This window comes from Brassica oleracea, chromosome C2, assembly GCF_000695525.1.
Source record: "Brassica oleracea var. oleracea cultivar TO1000 chromosome C2, BOL, whole genome shotgun sequence".
Taxonomy (NCBI): Eukaryota; Viridiplantae; Streptophyta; class Magnoliopsida; order Brassicales; family Brassicaceae; genus Brassica; species Brassica oleracea.
The window spans coordinates 6,690,310-6,705,905 of NC_027749.1; the positions used below are offsets into that span (position 1 = coordinate 6,690,310).

General features: G+C 36.9%; 1 protein-coding gene and 1 pseudogene across 1 annotated transcript in view; one reads left to right on the plus strand and one right to left on the minus strand.

Moving 5' to 3' along the window:
* Positions 1-978: 978 nt before the first annotated feature.
* LOC106323306 lies at positions 979-2,148 on the minus strand (annotated as a pseudogene).
* A 5,968-nt stretch (positions 2,149-8,116) lies between these two features.
* LOC106323307 (putative inactive serine/threonine-protein kinase At5g11400) overlaps positions 8,117-15,596 on the plus strand; it is an 11,249-nt gene continuing 3,769 nt past the window's right edge. Inside the window, exons 1-4 of the mRNA XM_013761452.1 lie at positions 8,117-8,195; positions 8,286-8,524; positions 8,599-8,734; positions 8,826-8,962. Coding sequence (XP_013616906.1) covers positions 8,117-8,195; positions 8,286-8,524; positions 8,599-8,734; positions 8,826-8,962 — 591 coding nt within the window. The remainder of the gene's footprint in view (positions 8,196-8,285; positions 8,525-8,598; positions 8,735-8,825; positions 8,963-15,596) is intronic.

Sequence of the window (15,596 nt, forward strand, 5' to 3'; positions counted from 1 at the left end):
TGAAATCCAATATGGGTTTAAGAGGAATCATGGAGATTAGTGAGTAATCACCTTTTGAATTCATGGGTTAGGGAGATCAAGGGTGATTAGGTTAGTTCTAGGATGTTTTAGTGTAGATCATTCTTGTTCCTTGCTAGTAGAGTATTCATAATGCATCTTCTGAGTTGGCCACTCAAAAGTTGATCAATAGGCATTTCTCACCCAAAAGATGTTTGATGAAATGTCTGAGACAACTCTCCTAGGCTTTTAGTATACTTTGCCAAAGACATTTGTTGTTAAAGATGCTAAGATAGCTAATAGACTTGTTAGTAATGATTGCTTTCACATTATTCAACCAAAGACATTTGATGTTTAAGATATGTTAGCAAATGAGCATTCATCTTGACATAGAGCTTGCTTAGAATTGTGTCAAGGCTTAAGGTTGATAGTTTGATTGATCGTTTGCCATCCTTAGTTCGAAACTTGATCACCCAAGGTCTAATCCCTATACCCATGAGTTCTCTTTTCCTTAGTCAAGAAAATATCATTCTGTAATTGCTTTCTAGTATTAGTAGTAGTTTAAAACTGATCTAAATCATTGGTTGCACTTAGATTAAGTGAGTACTTGCATTCTCGGTGCTTTGATATCCCTCAGAACTGGTTCGACAATCACTATACTACAACATTTGTCTTATGAGCCTTGATAACTCTTTAACATCAACAAGTGGAAGAAGTGGGTTGGATCTTTTAAGTTGTTTATTAAAAATTTGCTAGGAACATCTTATTCTTTTAAACTCAACGATATTTTATATCTTATTCGCCGGCTCTTTCTTTTATTCACACTCGATACCTAACTAGCAAAACTTTACAAGAACCAAGCCGAAAGTCTTCAAACAAAACTAATATAAAAATACAACCAATTTTCAGGAATAAATCGTTTCCAACAAACCAATCAAGTCACGTTTGAAACTGAATATGGAAGAAGCTATAATGATAGGACTACAAGAACCTAATATTCTCAAAGTAGCCTGGATAACATAACATCTGACATGTTTTCTCACCGATCCCATGGATACGTCTGAACTCACCATTCACCTTTATTTCGACTTTTCTTATTATACTCTCTTTCTTAAAATCATAATAGCAAACACAAAATGGCTTAAGTGACCATGACCATGGATGAAACACCATAAGCTCGCCGTTGTGAATATCTCCTGTAGACACTACGTAACTCCCAAGTAAACATTTTAATTCAGAAGGAAACTCACACGTCATGCTCGACCATTCCTGTTTCTCAGCATCCTCAAGAATCCACAATCTTATAACGTTTTTGTAATCTACACCTCCCAGTTTTCCCTTGTAATTTAAAAGAGTTGAAGGGAACATTGTCAAGAAATCTGATTCTTCAGGTGCTTTAATTATCGTAATGGTCTCAGTTCTAACATCGAACCTAACTATCCTTGACTGTCCTATTTCATTGTATATAGCGCCATCAATGCATATCCCTCCGCTGAAGATACGATAACTATCTATGGTGCTGTTCTCAATCTTTCTCCACTCTTGTTTCTCTGATGATGTCACTGGCACACTAAATGCTCCTGTCGGATATCTTGTCCGTAAGGGCCGAATGAATTGAATTTCGCTATCATCACACACAACACTTTGTATTGATCTTCGACTGGATCATAGCCAAGACGTGCGTACATGTCTCTACCGTTGCGTGTAAGATCCGGCAGTTTCACAGTTTGTCTAGTGGCAGGATTACAAACGGTGATGGATGAATCACCTACGCAACAAACCAAACCGTTTACTGGGCGAGACATGGTGTAGTAGACGGGATCAGAGATGGCATGTCGTGTCTGAGGGTGGCTGTGGATGGTGACTTATCCTCCTCCTTGTTGTTGTGTTCTTGAGCGGATAATATGAAACGTTTTTTGGATTCTAAGTGCATGAAAGGTAAAAGGAGACGAGGTGTCGATGAAATTTTTAGTGCGGATAGTAGAGAACCATAGCTTCGACACCGATTGGAATCGTATATATGAGTGATTTTGCGGGAAGTAAAGAGAGTATCTCAATGATGAGATCAAAAGGAATGGTTGTTGTGTGGTTATCAGCATGATCTTGCTCACGTCGTAGTCGTCGTGAGAGAGACCGTTTTGAACCTTCCATGTGGTGGTGAAATCCACAAACCCTAAATAATTTCTTTTATAAAATAATAGAACTATTCTAAAGGAACAAATAAATATGCACACAAAATAAGGATAATCCGGTTAGAAGACTCCGGTCCAGAACCAGTTTTTGTTTTTGTTTTCTCTAATAACGTTCGGTAAATTAATGATACTTAACCAGTGATATACTCGATCAATAACGTATATATCCCTTATATATTAATCCTGAAACATTATAACAAATTTTTATAACCAAATGTCATCACGAAGATGAGTTTTAGAATCTTAAAAAATAAGTTGGTCAATATAACAATATACTATGATTTTTATTAAACAAACTATCAAATTAACTAGTAGTATACAAAATAATATTTTTTCTTTTATTAAATAAAAGATACAAACTTTTTTTTTATAATTTTGGTGTAATCCTAAAAGCTTTCTAAGCCCAATGACTAATCACTTTGTAAAAATTCAGGTTTTCTTACCGCCTTTATGGGTGACCAAAGAAAATCAAATTCAGACCAGAAGCTCCAGCCGGAACGCCTTTACCACTAGGCCAAGATCACTTGGTTTTGTCGGGACGAAGCCTGTAAGCTCCCAGCTTGGAATAGCGTTCTTGTTCAACACTTGTGTTCCCTTCATGTCCGATGGTTTTGGTCCTACCTCAAAATCGCCGTTTGGTAACATCCCTGCGTTTACGAAATTGCCCTTAAATTGTTACAATTTATTGTGTAAGTTTATTTTCTCAAATATACTAAATAGTATTATCAAGAGTAATATACGGAGAAATGGTTTTAAAGAGAACAAGGTAAAATTTAAATTATTAACAAAATGGTCCCGACCAGACATTTTTCCAGCCAGACTTTTTTGTTTAGTGGCTTTAGTTAAAATGTCCCAATTAGAGACTCATGGATAGAAAGTAAACAGAACCAACGTTTTTTTCATTCACACAAACATAATTAAGCTTTGAAGTAAACATGTACGTCACTATTTCTCAAAGAAAGAAACAAATCACTAAAGATGCAATCATATATAATTACATGGAGGAGTACATATGTCATGGTATGAGTGTATATGTATGCCAGTATGTAATTGATGATTACCATCACGGAAGCAGAAGATGGAGGTGACGGTGGAGATGAGAAGAACGAAAAGAAACGAGAGGGTGCCTCCTTTTATTGCGAACAACCAAAGTAGAAGAGACGGAGAGAGGCTTTAATAAAAAAAATATGGGAGATTATGAGAGGAGAGGCAATTGCTTATATGGAGTTACAACTTGGAAAATACCTTTAGGTTTCGCTATAATTTACGGATCTGTGCCACTGATGTTATATGTGTTTCCACGTGGTGCCGTGACTCACTCTTTTAGGGTTTAGCAGTATTGCAGAAGTGACTAGCGAAGATCCTTTATTTCTGGAAGATCCTTTATTTTGTCAATGTTTTCTTTCTGAGAAAATTATTACTATGATTTTAATTTTACTCAAATCCCACTAAAATCTTGCAAATCAGGTAGAATATACTTTTACAACTTTTACTCTGTCTACTGTTTAAATAGAAAATAATACAGACTCAAGTAAAAATATTTTTTCCTTTTTCACTCTTTTCCATCATTTTTATTTTCACTCATTCCCACTATTTATTTTTACTCCAACTTGAGCTAATAATACCAGTCAAACCCTTAATGTTTTGTTCTGCCGTCAGATTATCATTGTTAAACAAAAAAGATTGTTTTTAATGCAAGTTGCTAGAAAACTGACGTTGTCATTTCACATATTCCTTTGATTTACTCCCTATGTTTTTTTAATATAAGTCATTTTGGAACTATGCACATAAATTAAGAAAATTATTAATTTTTTATATTTTTTAAACAAAAATATCATTAATTATTTACGTAACCACAAATCAACCAATAATAAAATAGAACGTATATTATCATTTGTCATATAACATTAAGTGTTAAATAAATTTTACATAGAAAACCGAAAACATCATATAATTTGAAACATAAAATTTTCTCTAAAACGACTTATATTAAAAAACAGAAGGAGTATATGATATTCCGCATTTCCAAAAAACCTTTTGTATAGAAACATACTCCCTTCGTGATGGGCTCAGGAAGTCTTATTCAAGCTGTTCTTGGTTGGGCCAATCTTAAAGAGCGGATCATCGGGGAGGGGCTAATATTACCGGGTTCCGGCTCTCAGTTTAACTGTGGCTCAGCGTTTTGCGGTAAGCGGTAAGTGCGGATTGGTTGAGGTCTCTCGCAAGTGGTGTGGTTTGTTGTGTTTGTCCCTGCTTGACTAGATTGAGTTGTTGTTTAGATTTTGTTTTTATTTGATCCGTTTCTTGTTGCCATTGTACTTCTGTCAAAAACTTGAAATTGGTAATAATATCTTTACATTTTTACCAAAAAAAAAAAAAAAACTTTGAAGTTTGAAGTATTAGTCTTATCATATCGTAACTTTACGATCGATCATATTAAATCTTGGAGATGTTTTCAAGTAATAATGCAAGAAGAAATATACATTTTGGTCATGTAGTTGAGATACAATGGTCAATGGATGTCCGGTGGAGTTGCTTCGAGGAGGATTGTGTGAGCTTTTCTTTGTGACTATTATATAAAAGTTATAAGCAGTTAGATCTCACTTTTTGAGATTTGCAAATTGATTTTTTCTGACAGCATCTGAGTTTTTGTCTATTCTCAGCTTTTTGTTTTCTTTATAATTCACATTAAAAAGGGTTGCCTTCTTTACACCCCCCCAAACTACTTAAACCCACACTAAACCCCCCTAAACTTTTAGGCTCATTAAGAAACCCCCTAAACTAATCTGCTTCATTAGTTTTCTCCCTAAAATATTTATCCTGAATTAATTCCACATATCGTCATATCGTATGATTTTGACGTGATTGCGTTTTTTTTTGTCAACTGACGTGATTGCGTTTAGTTTCGTAAAACGTGATCAGAAAAATCACGTTGACCCTAAGACTACCCGGTAATCTCTCCACCCAACCGTAGGACCCGACTTAAGTTAAAAGATCCGAACATGAAACTCTCAACATAATTTCGCCCTCAATTGCTCTAAAAGATTCATACTTCATCTCTATGAAAAGAAGCTTAAGGAAGCTTCATAGAGATTGTGTTTTAGTTTAAGATATGAATCTTTCTTACAACGTAAAAGAGAGCAACGATCTACAATATTCTTTTTTTTAATGAACATGATCTACGGTATTCTATGTAAGTTTTCTCATATTTTTTTGCTTTGGATTATTTGTGGCTTGGTGGATGTTTCAGTTCCCTTTTATTCCAAGACCTATGTCTAAAGCTATAGATTACCGAAGAACTTTAGTTACAAGCTCCAAAAAAATTTTATTCAATGCAAGTGGCAGATGAACCCGAGATGATCTTGCAGGCTAAAGTTTGAGCGTTACAAGCTGCAACCACGTCAAGAAAAATTCTTCTTCTTTTGTAGCTTTTACTATTGAATTTTTGAGATTGCACATTATTCTGTCGAGAGTTCTATAATCTCAATCGGGCTGTGTTCTGTGTGTTAGAAAATTTTGTTGCTTACTTATTTCCCATTAAACAAGAGAAAAGAGACAAAGGCATCATCTTGTTCTCGTTTGTAAGGAGCCACTTTGTTGTAGTGACATTGTTTTATAAACGTAAACATTTGTAAACTTGATTATGTTAAACGTAAGCCATCACAGTCATCACAGTAACTTGAAGATTATTAGTCTATGTTTGTCAGAGAAAAACAAAAGTGTCAAACAACATGTTCACATGTCATCCTCTGGATTCATCGTAGACAACGTCTAATATAATTTTTTCGTATAAAGGAAAACATTCAAAGTCGGTTCAGGGTCGAACCAGTTATTAGATCCAACCCGGCTATGTATCTGGTTCATGGTTGAACCCGGTTCAACCATCGGATCGATCCGGTTTTAAAAACATTGCAAAGCACACAACATTTATTGATCATTGTGTTATTGAGTTTTTCTATAAACTGAGCAAATAATAGTGTTATCACATCTAATAAATCCATAAATCTTCGAATAAACTGAGCAAATATTCGAAAATAATATATATATATATATATATTCGAATAACGGTACGCCCATTTGTTTTTCATCTATCACGTTCCATTTCCATCAGGTGATCGATTTTAAGACGATGTAAAAACAATATTATCCAAGCAACCGACAAACACTATCGCATAACATTCAAAAGAACAATAGTTACAACTTAATCCTTATTGTAAAAAAATATTTTCATGTTTTCCAACCATTACCTAATCATGTAAACGCGTTTTCATCAATACAAAAAATACTACTACAAGTGCACTGGATATCTATTTATGAAGGAAAATAGATATGCATATTAGAGAACTATGAATTACAAATGATTTTCTTTACCAGTTTTAAGACCAAGTGTGCACTAAGCTTAAGCGATTAAGTATGTTAAGAGTGGCATGTGAGCATGGACCGACTCTTCCGCTCCTTTCCGGTGGTTTTTAGCGTCCACTTGACTCTGTCAGTTGACGTCGTCAAACTTCTAAGGCCGTGACGGAGGAAAATCTTGTCTTTTTTTTTAACACGGAAAATCTTGTCTTTCATCTATATTTTAACGGCGGCTTAAACACCATGCACGTGGTCTTCCCATAAAAATCCAAAACCACACCCGTCAATCCGTCATGTCCGATTTTTGAATCACGTGCCAACTGCCAACATGCATCGAGCCACTGCCCTCTCTCCGTCTCTCTTAACTAACCCAAAAAACCAAAAAGAAACTTCAGTATGTTAATTCGTATATGGTAAGTGAAACCTCCATCTTCCTTTTTTTTTGCTATAATAATCGAGCCACGTTTATTGATTGAGTTCGAATTTATTTCCATAGTATCACCACAAATGATTTGAGCTACTATTCTATCCTTAATGGTTTTGACAACTCACTACAAAAACAAAATTCAGTTTATGTCGGATCTAACTTTTCTCCATATATATTAGACAAATTAACTTATAGAAAAGCTGACCGCAATACATGAAACAATGAAAAGATCTAATGGTATGAAAATGTGTTACTGCAAAAAATCTTTGAGTCTATATGATTGTCCATTGCATCATATCCACGAACAGAGATCTTAAAACTCTCTTAGTTACATAAGAAATAAAAAAAATGTTTTAGGACCCTCGTGTGTATGTGACTCACATGGGAAGGTCTTCATAGACTTCACTATCTTCCCTTCATGCCTATCCTTGTCTAGAAACATTTCTCCACATTGATCCCATAAATTGCAAAATCCATAAAACGGAAAGCCGAAAGGCTTGTACTTGAATTTAGGCCCATACAGTAGTTTTCAAAGAAGATCAAATCGACCTCTCTTTATTAACCAAGATAGTTCAGAGGCTCTAGAAGAGTGAATGAAACAAAGATATGTCCATTTCCACGCAACTATATATATATATATATATAGGTTTTATGTCCATTTCCACGCAACTATATATATATAGGTTTTTTTCTTTACAATTTGTACTTATGTATCTGGTGGGCACAAAAACTATGAGGTAGGCAGAAGTTAGGTTCATAGGAGAGATTTATCATCCAAACTTGGTCAAACTTTATGTTACTGAAGTTTTGTTGCCCAATATTTCATACAAAAATTAATAAGTAGATCTTTCCCCACCCAAGAAAAATAAAAGCAACATCGCTTTCTCAACCTACTTAGCAATAAGTCAATAACTAAACTAAAATGAACTAAACGCGTTTTTGTTATTGCTTATGTAAGTCTCAAATTTTCGCTAAATGGATATAGTCGTAGGCTCGTAGTGTATACTATTGTGGCTGCTTGTTTGACCTAAGTGAGCAATCTTCTATTTGAATATCCTTTCTCTATCTCATTATAAAACCCCAAAATCTACACATATGTTAAAATCTGAAACAAAAATCTACAGATTAATCATATCCATCAACAATGGGAAATGGTCTAAATCATCTTAGACAACAAGATCCTTCATTTCTTTACGAGCCTCTCCTCAGCTCTCCAGTTTTAGGTACATCTCTCTTATTCAAAAACATTTTACTTTTGCTCACACATGATATTCTCAAAATACGTAACTCATATTTAAATATATGTGTGAAAGAGGAGACAGAAAAAGAGAATTTGAGAGTCTTCAGCGCCAAGGAACTGAAGAAAGCAACAAAAAGATTCAGAAAAGACAGGGTCGTAACTAGCCATGATGGTTCGGTTCAAACATTCTACAAGGGATACATCAATGACACCACATCTGCAACATCAAGAACTAAAACCAAAGTCGCTGTTTCTGTAATGGAATGTCTTCAACACAGTCCACGGCCAAAGCACGTGTGGAAGATAAGCAAAGTCTGTCGATTTCTTACACTTGTTTTTATATCTATTGTCACGTTGTGTACTTAATTTAAGTATGTGGGTTGCAGGAAGAAGCGGAGTCTCTAGGAGAGATACATCATCCCAACTTGGTCAAGCTCTTGGGTTACTGTTATGAAGATACCAAATCACTTTTGGTTTTCGAATACTCGCACAAAGGAAGTTTGCACGATCACATATTCGGAAGTTAATATCTTTCTCTAACTAATGTGTCCATTCTATAAACCGGTACAGATAAACTTGCTTGACATACACGGTTTCATGTTTCTCTCAACAGAAGAGGAGGCATTGCCTTGGGAAACACGGGTTAAGATAGCCATTGGAGTAGCAGAAGCTATTGCATTCCTCCACTCCATCAAGAAAATCCCGATACATCAAGAACTCCATATGCATAACATTATGCTTGACGAAAACGTAAACCGTTTAAGTTTACAAATGTAGTTGCAGAAACTTCAGAATTCATGGAGGTCATTGGTAACTATTGGAAGGACACCCAACCATTGTTTCAATCCACTTCGGCTCTTTACAGATTCTCCAAGTATTTCAAAGGGTTGAAACCTCATATTCGTTCTCTGAGTAAAAATAAACTGGGATCACTCACAAAGAGGGTGAAAGAAGCATTTAGTGATCTCTGTGTGAAGCAAGAACAAATGATGAGAATGCCTACACCAGAAAATGTTCGTGCAGAACAAGAGGCCTCTGCAAGATGGCAGCGAGTGTCAGATATAGAGGAGAAGGTGTAATAACCCTCACGAGCAGATAGAATTTTGGTCGAGAAAATTCTTTAAGATCAATTTGAAGATTGGTCGATCAGAATTTAAATAAAAATTGACACGGTGAATTAATCTCTCAACGGGGCTGTCTTTTGGTCGAAAGACCATCTCTTGATGGTTCTGGTCGAGTGTTAATTATTATTGTCGATTTTTATTTATGCTGGGTGAGTTTATTCAGAGCAGGACGAGATTCGAAGGATGAAAAATATTTAGTCTAAACTGTCCGAAAAATATCGACAAAACTCTTAAAATTATTTCTAAACAGTCACATCCCTTGCACCTTCTAGCCTACTTGCTTCCTCAGTAATTAGGTCACATGACCTGCACCTACTTGCTTACCTGCTTACTCATTAGAAGTCACATGCTGGTCACAAGCTGTTTTCTTCAGCTGCTTGTATCTTTCTTCATGGAAGGGAAATGTTCAGCTGCTTGTGCTGCTTGGTGTGCTGAAGCATGTCACCAGCTGTCTAACCTCAGCTTTGTCTTTTGTGGGAGCAAACCCTCATCTGAAGCAACTCTTTATGATATAAAATACCCTCTTCTCTCTTCTGGTCGTTCATGACCTGCAAGAAAACCAAAAAAAAAAATTTGTAAGAGATTGAGAGAAAAATTAGAGAAAGAAAGAGAGAAAAATCAGAAGAAAAATCAAGAGAAAATTTCTGTTGGTTTAATCTTCAACCTCAGGCCACAGCTAGAACATGTAGGGAAGAAGAAGATGAGATATACAAAATAAACCATAGCTTTTGTTCTGTTTCTGATATGAACCGAACCTTGATCTCTGTTTTTAATCGGTTCAGTCGTGAGCTAAGCTTGGAGGAGAGCACCATCTGAGATCATCTAACCATGAGTTCTTGTGGTAAGCTTCAGCCTCTTGATTCATCCATGTTCAGAATAGAACCGTGGTGTTGTGGGTTGAGTAACCTGTCTGGATTAGTTATCTAAGCTTTTGTACGGTTCAGTTTTATTTGGTTTATGATTGAATCAGTTTCAAAGAACCGTTAGCTAAGCCTTTATGAACTGATTGGATTTAAGAGAACAGATTTGATCTTGGTCTGAACTGATCTTAGCTGAGCTGAGATGAGTATGGTATGAATTTGTCTTGAACTAATCTGTTCTGAGTAGAACCAAATTGTTAGGACCTGAGCTTACCTAACCGAGCTGCTAGTAAATGATCTAAGTTGTTTCCTCAGAACAGAACTGATTGAACAGAATTGAATGACTGAACCTTGTACGACCTGCATTGATTAGTTATATCTAGCATAGTGGTCAGGATCGATTCTGTTTAAACCATTCAGGAAAACCTCATCTTAGACCAGACTGATTAAGCTTTGTCTTCCATCCGAACAGGTTTGAATTCAGATGGTCGAAGAGGGTGATCAGAACAGCCGGATCATGCCTTGCCCTAATTCTTTTTGGGAGTGATCAGCAAGTGGTGAACGTTTAGTTGGGCTCGAGTCTAGTCTTCCTTAGCCAATCTCATGGATTAAAGGTGAGTCTAGATAGATGGTTGATCAATACTTAATGTACATGATTGATAGGCTTTGTCTCTTGATCAAATATTGAATTGGTGAGGTGTTTACTTAATGTAAACACTTATTAAATATTTATGAATGATCATAGAGGTTTATTCCAAACATTAGTACTTGTTCTCAAGTACTAATACATATGTATAGTATTAAATATATGAGTATAAATCATGTGAAGCCTTGTTGTATACTCACTCTCCCGAAAGTTCTCGCATTACCGTGAATTGTTCCTGTGATACGGAACAAGGTCACGAAGACACGATGATGGGGTCGCACCCTGGAGGCCGTGTAACTGCATGCAGCGTTAGATGTTCTATCTTTGAATATGTAATGGAGATGATGGTTATATTTATTTCCCCGCTAGACTCGGTTAGCCTTGGTGGTTTTCCGGGTTTAGTATATATATATATAAATATATAAGTATGAGTGAATGGCAGGTGGCGTGGAAGTGATGTTTAAGATAAGATTCACATCTATGGAATGATAGGCCTTATCTATGTATTTTTATTTGTTATGGAATATATTTCCACTGCATACAAATGGTGTTGATTGCTCGTGATATTATTGACATATGTTGGGGTGCGAGACTAGGCTCACTGAGTATCATGACTCATTTGTGATGCAGGTAACCAGTAGGTTGGAGTCCTTACTCTAAGACAGGAAGGAAGAGCATTAGTCAGCGGTAGTTTTATTATCCTTGCAAAGGCGTTTTGATATTTCTTATGTATAAGATTTGTCGACCGAAAACCTCGAGGTTAATTTATAACAAATTTTGTAAGATGCTTTTAAATGATATATATAAAGAATGTTTTTTTAAAAGTACATGTTCCATATGATATTAGTCCTTGTCCGGACGAACTAACTATCGGATATTACCTTTTCGTGTTGAAAAGCCTAGAGTGATATTCAATAGGAGCGTTGGTGTTCTTTGGTTCTTGGTCTAAGGTGATCGGAAGTATTCTGAGAACCTCGGATCGACCATCGAGGAACATCGACCATGCCATTTTCTGTCATCTACGATCGGAGGTGTCACAGAAGGTGCTGAAACAGAGGTCGAAGTTGCACTGGCTGCAAGTGGGAGATAAGAATAACAAGGCGTTTTACAATGCAGCTAAGATCAGAGAAACCAGGAATGTAATTAGAGAAATAAAATGTGGAGATGGAAGTATTGCTACCACTCAGGAAAATATAAAGAGGGAGGCTGAGAGATTCTTCAACGAGTTTCTTACTTTAGAGCCAAGGGGATATAGAAACAAAAACCGTGGAGGAACTTAAGGAAACTCTTCCTTTTAGATGCAATGAAGAAGAAAGAGCAAGACTGATTAGAACAGTCACGGAGGAAGAAGTAAGAGAAGTGGTCTTCAAAATGCCTAGTAACAAGTCTCCAGGGCAAGACGGGTATACAACCGAATTCTTTAAAGCCTCATGGAGTATAATTGGGAAAGACTTCACAGCTACAGTACAGTCGTTTTTCAGTAAAGGGTTTCTGCCGAAGGGTCTAAACTAAACTATATTGGCCCTTATACCTAGGAAGGAGAGTGCACAAGAAATGAGAGACTATAGGCCGATCTCATGCTGTAACGTCTTGTATAAAGTAATCTCCAAGATCATAGCCAACCGGTTGAAAGGTACTCTTCCCCAATGCATATCCTACAACCAATCTGCGTTTGTCAAGGATAGGCTTCTGGTGGAAAATTTATTATTGGCAACGGAGATAGTTAAAGACTTTCATAAGGAGGATGTCTCTCCATGCTGCGCAATGAAGATTGATATTGCCAAAGCGTTCGATTCAGTACACTGGCCATTTTTATTAAACACGCTGAGAGCTTTGAATATGCCCGAGGAGTTTATACATTGGATTGAGCTTTGTGTATGCACGGCTTCTTTTTCGGTTCAAGTAAACGGAGAATTAGCGGGATTTTTTCAAAGCAGGAGAGGTCTAAGGCAGGGATGCGCTCTGTCTCCCTACTTGTTTGTAATTTGCATGAATGTGTTATCTTGTATGTTGGATAAGGCAGTGGAGAGGAAGCAAGTTGGCTATCATCCTAAATGCAAAAACATCATGTTATCGCATCTGTGTTTTGCGGATGATTTACTGGTTTTCACAGATGGAACTAAGAGATCAGTGGAAGGGATTCTCACGGTTTTTAAAGAGTTTGCAAGCATCTCGGGTCTTAAGATTAGCTTGGAGAAATCTACTCTTTACACAGCAGGCATTCAAGAGAATACTAAAGAAGACATCCTCAGAACTTTTCCTTTCTCCTCAGGGCAGCTGCCAGTGCGCTATCTTGGACTGCCTCTCCTTACAAAGCGCATGACAGTAAGGGACTACTTACCGTTTGTAGAAAAAGTCAGAAAGAGAATGAGCTCTTGGACTGGACGATTTTTATCTCATGCTGGTCGTTTACAGCTAATAAATTCAGTCATCAGAAGCTTGGCTAACTTCTGGACGGCTGCTTTTAGATTGCCTGGGAGCTGCTTAAAAGAGATAGAGAGGTTATGTTCTGCGTTTCTTTGGTCAGGTCCTGAGCTTAAAACAACTAAAGCGAAAGTCAGTTGGAGAGATATCTGCTTTCCAAAAAATTAAGGAGGATTAGGACTGAGACCTTTGAAAGAAATAAATAAAGTGTATGGCTTGAAGCTTATTTGGAGATTGATGGCAGAAACATCATTGTGGGTTAGATGGATTCATTGCTATCTGATTCGGAAAAACTCTTTCTGGTCGATAAAAGAAAACACGAGCTCTGGATCTTGGGTATGGAGGAAACTACTTAACCTAAGGGGTCTTGCAAAGCAGTTTCTCAGGAAGGAGGTCAGAAATGGTAATGGTACATCTTTCTGGTACGATAGATGGTCTCGGTTTGATACATTAATAGAGATGCTTGGAGAAAGAGGACCACTTGACTTGGGATTCCTAACAGTTAATCTGTTGCTGAGGTTAAGACAATGAGGAGGAGAAGAAATCACAGAGTGGATATCCTTAACCAAGTCGAAGAAGAGATCAGTAAACTTGGGAATCAACAAGAGGAAGATGATACTCTCTGGAAACACGCTGAAGGCAAATATATAAATAAGTTCTCAACAAGCAAAACCTGGGATCAGATTCGGGATATTCAACAGGTCTGTGCTTGGAGCAAGGGAGTCTGGTTCTCCCAGTCCACTCCAAAATATTCTTTCATGATGTGGATTGTACTGAAGGGGAGGTTGCAAACGACAGATAGAATGCAGAGATGGAATAATTTTATAAACACAGATTGTGTTCTGTGCAATGATGGTCCTGAATCATGTGCACATCTCTTTTTTGGTTGTAGATACTCAGAGAATGTTTGGAGAAATCTGGTAGAAGGCCTTATGCAAGACACATTCACTACTGATTGGAGTACTCTGGTAAGGATTGTCTCGAAGCCATGGCTAACACCTATAAAGACTTTCCTTCCCCGATACACTCTACAAGCTGCTATGCACACAATTTGGTGGGAGAGGAATGCGCAAAGGCATGGCGAAGAGCCAAGAGACATGGCTAATCTGATACAGCTTATAGATAAAAATGTTAGGCTGAAGCTGCTTCCAGTAAGAGGGAAGGGGAGACACTTTGAAAAAGGGTTGGTTACTTGGTTTGGGACAAGACTAAGCTCATGAAGAGGCAGATTATTATTTCTTTGTAGTAGGAAATGTTACATTTCTCATAAAACTAAGAAGCACTTGATGTAATACTGTTTTGTTTGAATAAATTTTACATTCATTCAATAAAAAAAACATTATGCTTGACGAGGTTAATTGGTGTCTCTTAAGCTCATCTCTATTGGTGTCTCTTAAGCTCATCTCTTAGATGAAAACATATTTAAAATAAATCAAAAATAGGAAAAAAAGGAAGGAACATGTCTTATTTAAGGACAATAAGGCCATGATTATCGGTGTCCCACTTAGAATATCTTAGCATTAATAGGATTATAATTAAACGAAAAACATGCAATTAAAACTGGGACGGCCTTAGTTAAGAGTTTTTCGGTGGCGTCCTAAGGAGACACGTGCCGTGTCACGAATGGCCGAAAAAAGGGTAGGGCAAAATTGATTTGGGAACGAGAAACACTTTCCTCTTCTCTCTCGATCTCTCTTCTCTCTCGATCTCTCCTCTTCTCTCCCAATCTCTCGGTTCTCTCTTCTCTCTCGATCTCTCCTCTTCTCTCCCGATCTCTCGACATTCGATGGTTCTCTCTCGACTCTCAACGGTTATCTCTCGACTCAACAGCAGTTCTCTCTCGACTCAACAGCGTATTCATCGATTCGAAGTTGAAGAGGGTAGGTGTTCCTCCTCCGTATTGAGTCTTTGCATGTATTAGGATTCGCATCGCGTTGTAGAATTAGGGATTTCAAAAATCTATAATCGGCTTTCTAGTCTGTGAGAGTGTGAGAGAGTGTGCTTATTTGATGAAAGTATTCAACATGTGTTTCGGAAATCAATACTAATTTAATGAAACTGAATTTTTTTTTCGTTTGATTCTGAGTGTTTTGTTAGGTGTGGTTCGTCAGCAATTACCAGGAAAAGAAACAACTCTAAGAAGAACAATCATTTTGTCCAAAGTTGAAGGTAATTGACTTACTCTTCAGCTTTCAAAGTAATCTTGTTCGTATAATGACATGATAGTAATCTAGTTTGTATTCTTGAAATAACTCTCTAGTTTGTTTGCAACCAAATCGTCTAGACTTGGACTCTTGTTTCTGTAATGAACTATGCTAGTTTGTATACCT